The sequence below is a fragment of the Haliotis asinina genome, chromosome 1 (assembly GCF_037392515.1).
Source record: "Haliotis asinina isolate JCU_RB_2024 chromosome 1, JCU_Hal_asi_v2, whole genome shotgun sequence".
Lineage (NCBI taxonomy): Eukaryota > Metazoa > Mollusca > Gastropoda > Lepetellida > Haliotidae > Haliotis > Haliotis asinina.
In genome coordinates, this window is record NC_090280.1 from 56,301,959 (window position 1) to 56,312,114 (window position 10,156).

The 10,156-nt window shown below is 38.1% G+C and overlaps 1 protein-coding gene across 1 annotated transcript; it reads left to right on the forward strand.

Annotated features, from left to right (window-relative positions):
* LOC137294543 (sin3 histone deacetylase corepressor complex component SDS3-like) lies at positions 1-8,969 on the forward strand. Its single transcript, XM_067825585.1, has 9 exons — positions 1-426; positions 1,395-1,464; positions 2,027-2,174; positions 2,781-2,840; positions 3,073-3,175; positions 3,755-3,859; positions 4,334-4,502; positions 5,667-5,751; positions 6,430-8,969. Exons 1-9 carry the CDS (start codon positions 327-329, stop codon positions 6,523-6,525), a joined length of 936 nt encoding a protein of 311 aa, XP_067681686.1. The 5' UTR covers positions 1-326; the 3' UTR covers positions 6,526-8,969.
* The last annotated feature ends 1,187 nt before the right edge of the window (positions 8,970-10,156 follow it).

A 10,156-nucleotide genomic window follows, 5' to 3' on the forward strand; every position in this document is an offset into this window, starting at 1 on the left:
ATACGCATGCGTGTGTTACCGGAAAGCGTCCTGATACATTAACATCGATAAATTGTTTCAAAAATAGTGTATTCATAATACTTAATTTCTCATCGACAGTTGCTTCTTTTTGTCTCCTATAATATGGCTATGGCTCTCTAGTTATATTACTTTTTACAACTTTTAAAATATATGAAATCAATATAAGATTTAAATTGATCGATTGGAATTTATTTTTGAACAAATTGACAACATCCGCAGGTGCGCGAACGCAACCGGAAATATATTGAGACAACAAAACAGGGAGAGCACGACCGAGGCGTGTAATCGGGATATTTTGAAATCAAATGTCCAGCTACACTTCTTCGCCGAGACCAGATAACGACGACGACCTCGACAACGACGATATTTACAGCACAGACGAGGACGGCAACGATTCCGATGAAGGTTGATCAAATGAAGCCTATGAACATGAACTGTCATTAAAAGTAGTCTGTCGCCTGGTGTAGAAAATACCTTTATGGCTATATGCCGCTTGCAGACGAAATTTGAAAGCACTTCATAAGTGTCACTTGCCACAAATACATTATCAAAGCCTTTGAATACATCGTTTCTAGATTCCTTTTCGGTTTAATATTGTTTGCATTGCCTCTTGTCTCGGAATTGGTATAGCACATGCACAAATACAAATAAATATTGTTACAAGAAAACTTAGATGTAAGGCATCAACTTACTGTCATGTAAAATGACAAATAGATGTACAGTGAAACATTTTTTTCGAAATGTTTTCATAGCATTGTTAAAAACAATATGTACAATACTGCTTTGGTTTCAAATCATTACTAGTCCTCCTTTATCACAGCCAATCTGTATTTGACAACTGTACAGTTTCATCCTTTACTTGTTGGGTTTGATGAGCATGTACTGTATCCCCCACAGGGAATGAATGTAGTAGTCTGTTCAGAATACTTGTTTGCTGCACATATTCTTGCTTCAGACTGCATCTCATGATTGTGGAACACTTTCTAACAATACGAATGGGCACACTTCAATCTTTGTCCATTATAATTCATTCACATTATAGGTGAATCAAACCATATCCCTTCAGGAATTCAGTTCATTTTTCATGATCACTAGAATCAGCTATTCATGAATCTTTTAGAAAGTGTTCTTGCTTAAATGATAACTGTCTACACTGTGTATTTAAGACTTCGGTAATAATATGGTAACTGCCATAAATTATCAATGTCAGCATAGTTAACACATATCAAAGAATTTATTTTGTTATTGTTCTAATGATTACAATTATGAATTGCTGCTGGCTTGTGATTGTGTTTGGTACCCACTACATGTATTTCACCTCAAAGTAGACTCATCACACTCAGAATGTCTTATGCTTACCTCTGTGATTGCAGACACTGAAGATGCAAGCGAAACCGAGGACAAGCAGCAGAACAATCTGCCTCGAACAGAGATAAGGGAGCAGTAAGTTCTACATGCATTTTCTGTGTGACTCTTCAAGGAAAACAGTGTGATCATGTGGAATATGAAAAACCAGCTGCTCACAGGGAAATAATGTTTTCATAATGTTTTTCAATCCTTTAAGACAAGGTTCAACTGCATCATTGTTGATCCATGTTTGAGAACAGAATGATATTGCATGGGTGTATTGTAATATTTCCATAATTTTCCTATGAAGTAAAACAACATTCACTCTGTACCTCCAACATTTCCCATGGAGAAAACCAGAAAAAACATAGCATGTATTTAGTCCATGTACCACATTTACAAGAAACATATATTTGTCAGCTGGTAGGAGGTTAAATGAAGTATTGGATAAGATTCTGAGCATTTTCAATGGCTATTTAAAAATACTGATTTTCCATTAATATTTGACATAAAATTATGTTGATTTAAAATGACTGCAGTCATCTAACTTATTATCATGATGAGCACATTTAGTTTCAACTGTTGCAATATTATCATGATGGTCAAAATGCCCAAAAGCTTTATGTGTACCAGTGAATAATATCACTTTGTTTACCAGGATGTACCAGGATAAATTGGCTCACTTGAAAAAGCAGCTGCAGCACCTAAAAGAAGGCACACTCCCAGAATATATCAAACGGAACCGGAGGATTGAACAGCAGTATCGTGAGAGACTGCGTCTGAACGAGATTTGGAGAGATATTGAGGTAGGATGTTCTATCAATCAATTGTCTGAGCCTGTCCAGCATCAGGGGAGTTATATGAAAGATTTCTTTGTAGGTACGAGTGGCTGCAATTATATATCTAGAACTTGCAGTGCAAGAGTTATGTCCCTTAGCTGTCAAGATCCACTAGTCATGGGTTTGAATCCAAGGCTCACAGACTTTGATCCTTTGACTCTGAGACTTTGGTTTACTACTATATTACATTACACGTTTTTATTATACTGGTTATTTAGTTCATTCTCTCTATTCTGACTTTGTTCCAAAAGTGACACAACTGTGAAAGGTGTGTTAAATGATTGATTTGAAATTTGGAGACTCTGACAAATTCAATTACATGGTCACCATGTCACCAGCAACATAGTCTTTTTTCTTTTAACAGTACTGCCAAACATTCATATCAAGACATTTCAGCTAATCTTCAGCGACTTTGGAAATGTTCAAAATTGAATTCACTCGTGCTCACAAGTTTGAGCACTTTCATGTACCTTGGCCAAATGTTTTACCTTTTAATTGAAGACTACTGCTTCAGTTATGCCAATGGATCATTTAATAACAGTTTTGTCAAGATTGTTGTATTCTGTGTTTCAGCTGGAGATAGTTGAGCGAGAACACAAGAAAGAGAAGAAAGCATCAGCTAAAGAGTTTGAGGTGAGGGAAGGGAGACAACCCTGATGCACGACCCACATGTCCCAGTACTTACACAAGACTAAATATTTCTTTATAGACTACTTTATTAACGTTATATATTTTGAAAAAATACCTAAACCCTCAGCAAGTATTATGTCTGGTGTCAAAGAAGCAACAAAAGCAAAAACAAATTAAACTTATTGATTTTGGTTATGTTCTGGGTACTTGAATGAAATTATGTGTTTCTCTTCAGGAGAAGAAGATTGAACTGAAAGAAAGTCTAATCATGGATTTGGAGGAGAAGAAAAGAAACGTGGAGTGTGAGAGGGGAACGATGGACATGAACACGAGTAGTGGTATGGGTTCTTTTCTCCTTGTCATCGAGTAGTAGGACTTGATTTAGCTGTATATGAAACATGGCTTTTCTATCACTGATGCTGACCATATATCACATTATTATTTTTAAATTATCCAACGAAGTGAAAGGCTTTATTCATTCTTGATGGTGATCATAGACAGTAGACCTGTGAAAAAGTACTGACCGATCATGATAAAGGGATAGTCATGCTGCACAACAAACAAACATGGTTATTTTTTTCATGTAATTTACCTGAGATATTGTCTTCATCCATCCCATCATCCATCCATTCATTCCATCCACCCCATCCACTCCCACCCATCCGTCCATGTCCATTCTATCCCCAACCCAACCAACCATGCCCCAGCCACCCAGCCGTCCCATCACCCTTGTCCCCACCCATCCCATCCATTCATCCCATCAGTCTTGCCACCACCCATCCCATCCATTCATCCCATCACCCTTGTCCCTACCATCCCATCCACCCATCCCCTCCAGCATCCATTCACTCATCGATCATCCATGAGCACAAATCAATACTCACTTGCTGACTGACTGATGTGGAATATCTCTGCAGGAATGACAGACTTCATGGAAGTGAAGCCCATCATGACAAGGAAACTGCGAAGACGTCCGAATGACCCGGTACCACTACCAGAGAAGCGGAGAAAACCATCTCCTGATATCCTTTTGTTACTTGTATTATACATGCCACGTATACTGCTTACATTCCAAGCCAACAATCTTATAAGGGACGTCAGGGTAGCCCAGTGCTCAAGGTATTCGCGCGTCACATGAAAGACCTGGATTTGACTCCACACATGGGTACAGTGTGTGAAGCCTTTCTCTGGTGTCCCCAACCATGATATTGCCGGAATATCACTAAAAGACTTACATAGATCAGCTGGTCATGTTTGTTGAATTGCATAGATCAGCTGGTCATGTTTGTTGAATTGCATAGATCAGCTGGTCATGTTTGTTACCTTAAACCAGCAACATATTGAAAAAAACAATAAATTGTTAAATGATTCAGGATTGTAATGAAAATTTCACATGCAAAATATTTGGACTACATATTCTTAAATTTGTTTCTGCACACACTCCTACAAAACCTACCATGAACCCTGCAATGCATGTCTTCCTTGACTGATTTCACCTCAGCTTAATTTCTTCTTGGATGAACAAGAGATTCAGGATGACCTCCGTATCATCAACAAAGTCAGCGGTAAACCAATCAACAAAAAACCAGCTCCTGTTCCTACGCCTATAGAAGGAGTGTCTGACGTCAAGATCGATGATGGCAAACTCTACTATGACAAAAGATGGTACGTTATGACTGTAGAATATCTCTCATAATGATGTAATGCACATGATACATTAGAATTCAATCATGTTAAAACCCATGAAGATCTCGGTTAGGATTGGCCTTCAGCAACCCATGCATGTCTTAGAGACGACTAACAGGATCGGTTGGTCAGACTCGCCGACTTGGTTGACACACGTTATCGTATCCCATTTGCGAAAATCGATGCTTAAGATATTGATTGCTAAACTGAGTTTCTGTTGAAAAGGCATATATTCAGCATTTGTTTTCAGTGGACCTTGATTTCCACATAACTATATACTAATGAATTTATTATTAATGTGTAAAAAATACAAACATGAATATTTGCAATAATGTTGCATAATTTGAACTCTGTAGCTGATTTAGTATACCTCGTTTGATGGTAATTGTTGACTTACTGACCGTATGCAATACCTGGGTTCAATTTTTCACATGGATACAATGTGTGAAGCCAGTTTCTGGTGTTTGCTGCAGTGATATTGGTAGAATATTGCTATTAGGGGCATGGTGGGCAAGTTAGTTAAGGCGCCAGGCTAGTGATCCAGCAGCTAGAGGTGATGAGCCCACCTGTGACCGTGTGTGAAAAAACATTGAGTCAACTTTGTGTGCAGACTCTTTCAGTGTTGTCGCAACCCCTAGTGTGCAGTACACAACCATGTGCACTTAAAAGAACTCATGAATCCTTTGGTATATGCCCAGACGGTGGCCACATAAAAACACAAAGTTATAGGTTCAGCAACGTGCAGTGAACTTGGACACAGTGCTGACTGTGACTGTGTGTCCCAGACCATCGAGCTGTGAATGGGTACCTTATAATGATGGGAAAGCCACATGAACTCAGTGCGCATAGTTGTTGCAAGAGTTTTATTTTCCCAAGGGAGTTGAGATTGATGATTGTTCCGTTTGAGACTGACATCCAATGATTGTGGGCAAAACACCTTTGAGCAGGTGATCTGGATATTGGTGCTACATATGTATATGAAATGTATATGAAATATATACATAGACATCATAACATCATATAACCATACTCATTCACTCAGGAGTGACAATTGTAATCAAGCTTCCCTTTGAGTTACAATCATGTTGTTTATGTGTAACAACCTAGATGCATGTGCTTGAAGTCAACATTGTTCTGTTCCAGGTTCCACAGAAACCAGCCAGTGTTTGTGGAGTCTAAGGAAGGGGGCAAAGTATGTGGGGTCATCACGGGCGTCGGCTCGCAGGAGGTCAGTACAGAAAGCACAATCTTCATCTTACATCCAGCTTTCAAAATTAAACAAATCCATGCATTCTGGGGAAGACTTGTGCCCCTGCAACGAATACTTATGGAATGACGTAACTGAATGTATCAACTGGTCTGGTTCCGTAATTTGGTTAATTGTCTGACATCATACACTGACTGCATGGTTTCTTGTTCTGAATATCAGTCAGTTCTTTGACTAATGCAGTATTGTTTGACTAACTACAAGCAGTATCTAGTGAGAATATTGCTGCTTACGGAATAATACAAATTCGAGTCAGGGTGTCACTGTTTTTGGTGCTGTGGTGTGCCTTACAGAGTTGTATCCCTTTTTTTGCAACCATCCCTCTTTGTGGATTCACATGAAGGATCAGTCTCCTTAAAATCTGATCATTGTGATCCAAGGTGTTAGGCAGGATAGTTTCCTGGAAGAAATAGTTCTGCAACAAGCTTGGTCAATTGCTTGTCTTTGTATCACATGAATTAATGTTCACAATATCTTTCACTGACTCGTCTTGGCTAGATTTAATTATTTACAGGTTGATGTCATATAGCTGGAATATTTCAGAGGGTAAGAGGTTGTTAATGAAGGTAGATGGTTGCAAGCTTCATCTGATCCATTTACAGGCAAACATTCGTATTTACAAATCTCTGCTGATTTCAGATCTGGGTGAGGAAGACATCTGACAACACCAAACTCCGCATCTATGTTTCCCAGCTTCAGAAAGGCAAATACATCCTCCGTCGTCGTTCCACATGACTTATGTGAGACGTCATCACACAGTGTCATACACATGACATCATGTTCATCCCCATTTTACATCATGTTGTCATGGCAACACTTCGAATAAGCCGCTAGGATATTTATGCTCTGCTATCTTCAAGACTGTAATTATTCTGCCTCTATAAACCACTATTTATTTTGGGATTTCATTTTTATTTTTTTTTTATTTGATCCTATTCCGAATTATATGATTAATAATTGCTCTTTTTATTGTCCAAAGTGTGTGCAAAGTGTATAGCGAGCTTGCTTTCTTGTCTATAATCATAAATGTAAACGCATGTAATTAAAATTAGTGTCCTCATCCCTGAATCTTTCAATGTCTTCTTGAGAATTCATATAAACATGATCCAGAGAACAAAATTCTCAATCTTTTTTTTGTGTGATTATTAACCAAGTTAATATTGGTTGTATTTTGTAAGTAAGTGCATTGTAAAAACTAAGTACAACCCTGTGTTGGGACAGCTTTTCTTTTGCAATGTTCATTTCGAATTGTTCTACTCTTCCAGACACTTGTTGGTCTTCTAACAAAGACACCTCCACCGCCCTTGTCTGTGACCTAGTTACTTTAATTAGCCAATCAGAATACAGCACACACTCCCAATCATATTACCATAGTACTGTTTATCTCATCAGAGACCATATAATATATATAATAATATTATATGGTCTCTGATCTCATACAGCAGGTGGGCAGTGGGGTATCCTCGTGATTCAAGTATTTACACATCATGCTGAGGGCCGGGGTTCGATTGCCGACATGGGTGCAATGTGTGAAGCCCATTCCTGGTGTCCCCAAGTCGTGATATTGCTGGACTATGCTCAAAGTGGAGTAAAACTACTCACACATTCATGTAGCAGCTTCATGTTATTTTTTGCTTCATTAACTGAACAATAAACTTTGAACTCAAAGCAACTAAACATTAAAAAAAATTATTTATTTGTCAGTCCTTGCTAGTGGAATTTAAATGAGCTGTGGAAGTTAGCTGGTAATTTTATGATCAGCTGACACGTTTTTCCTGTCTCAGAGTTGTTTTTGGATCGTTATGTGGAGTTGCTATAGAGAGTTCTGTCCCTTAGTTGTGTCATGATGTTGTGATCATAGATTCAAATCCATGTTCATCTCCTTAGTTTATCAACTGGTTCAAGGGAGTGTTTTCGCTGGAATGTTTGAACACTTTCATACCGGCAACCCATGTTAAAGGGAAACTACTCCATGCTGAGGATCACTTCAGGCTTAGTCTAAAGGTTGTAACAGTTATGTGACATTGGAACATTTGCTGTGCAATGAAGATAACACGTTTTACAATAACATATGTTTTACTAAAGGAAGTGATGTGTCTGCTGTTATAAGTAACATCTTAAAAAGCTCTTTAAAGTAAATATTGCATTCAAAACTGAAAGAATAGTTTAAGTAAGTTTCTTCTTCTTTGGAAACATGATTACATGTATGTATCATTCACTGTCATGTAGATGCGTCGGTGATAGTTCTTCTGTTTGTTCGACAAAAACGGTATCATGAATAGTGTTTACGATATTCATTCATTCATCATTGTTGTCATCATGGTGAACACTAGTCATACATTTACATTTTTTGAGGAATCGTGAATGCTTCAGGTAACATGGTCAAAATAAGTCCACAGATGTCCACCAATCTAACATGGCATGCCATGTTAGAACCCAACCCTGATTGAGATTCTTGGTCTACAGGGTAAGTTGATCCACCCTGATTAAGATCCTTGGGCTAAAGGGTAACGCGACCCACTCGTATTAAGATCCTTGGGTTTGGGGGCAATGATACCCCCCATGATTATGATCCTAGGGCTACAGAGTAAAGTGTCCCATCCTGATTAAGATCCCTGGTTTTAGGGCATACCCTGATAAGGATCCTTCTTGTGTATGGTAATATGACCCACCCTGAGAAAGAACCTTGGTCTAAAGGGTATATGATTCCCTCTAATATAAATTATAAACTATCTTGCTTTTTGAAAACATCTTGCTCCACACTTACTTCACACAGTGTTGACAATAGCATGTACCTTGTAGTGTTATAATAGGATGTGCAATGTATATCGAGCCTGTTCTTCAATCAGATCATGTATTGATGTTGTCTTGAAATCGCATGAACAGTTTACATCAAAGACCTTGTCTGTATGATATCAAAATGACTACATTTTACATACATAGATATTGTACCGATGACTCCAGGTACACAGTGCAACTAGACCTTGTCCTCTACAGTGAATACCCAGTCTGAGGTCAAGCAGGTTAGCATGCCCTTCCATTCCAGAATGTTGCATTTGAGGCGGCCAACAGCACAGAGCTTTGTGTCCTTTGTATTGACACTCAACTTGTTACTGATCAAAGTAGTTGTAGAAAATAATTATAAAAGACTAAATAAAATCTATACGATAACTGTAAAACTTGTTGTCTTTTTTAAATGTTGAAACATCATCTGGCACTGTCAACCCAAGTGTTACTAATGCATTGTCTCACACAATAACTCTTGTGTTGCTGAAACATTTATTTTCTTAAGAATTCATGTCGAACATAGACTCAATCATATGAAATTTTCAGCCTGTTGACTATGCGATTGAAATCGCCTTGAGCAAGCACTGGTTGCGTGGATATGTGCGGTATATAAATATCCTATAATAGTTTCATGAGCTGTGTTAGGTCCCTTAGCAATGGCAGGATCTGTTGGTTGGGACTTCTGAGATTTTATGTAACCTGCTGCTGGGCTCGCACCACTGTATACATATGTTGTAGCAAAGTTGAAAAGGTTCACAACATGCCTGGTTGTATGTTTCTCCCTCTGGCACAGGAACTACAGTTCCAGTCATCGTTAGACTAACTAATTCTCACCGACATTTATCCAGCAGATACGCCCAACGTTGGCAGGACATCTATGAGTGAGTGTAGTTTTATGTTGCTTTTGGCAACATTCCGGCAATATCTCTTCTGGGGACACCAGAAATGGGCTTCACTTATTGTACCCTTGTGACGATTCGAACTGATGTGTAGCAAGGTTGAAATGACATTACCTTGCTTCTGACAGCCTTAAAATAGTGTATGCATATATAGGGAGCGTGCACGCGTCCGTTTCTGACGGTAGACAGTCTCTATTCGTCTCTGGACAAATCAAATCAAAGCGTAACGGTTTTAGTTCGATCTTGGTCATCCAGAACATGCACACAATTCGTAATTCTTCGTAGCTAGTGTTCAGTTTGTATTATTAAGCTATGGGCCATAAACGTGTTGCAGCAGCGGTCGATATTTTGTAACACATCTTAAAATTAAGCTTAGGAAACTGATACTGGTCATATATATACATACGAGATAGATAGATAGATAGATATAGATATAGATATATATATAGATATATATATATAGATAGATAGATATATAGATATAGATAGATATATAGATATAGATAGATAGATATATATATATATATATAGTCTGGTTCATAATTATTGAGAATTTTTCTTCTTACTTTGAGCTACCATAACACCTCAACCGATTCACTAATACTTAAAACTAAGTAATGGTATAAGGGAGGTAACTCATCTTGGCCTACTGAGTATAGTACAATTAGAGTTACCTCCCA

Bases quoted from the DNA above. Each gene is read 5' to 3' on its own strand.
- LOC137294543 (XM_067825585.1), top strand. From the start codon at position 327: ATGTCCAGCTACACTTCTTCGCCGAGACCAGATAACGACGACGACCTC. The intron at 2,175-2,780 runs GTAGGATGTTCT...TCTGTGTTTCAG, and splicing joins AGATTTGGAGAGATATTGAG to CTGGAGATAGTTGAGCGAGA. The intron at 3,176-3,754 runs GTATGGGTTCTT...ATATCTCTGCAG, and splicing joins GGACATGAACACGAGTAGTG to GAATGACAGACTTCATGGAA.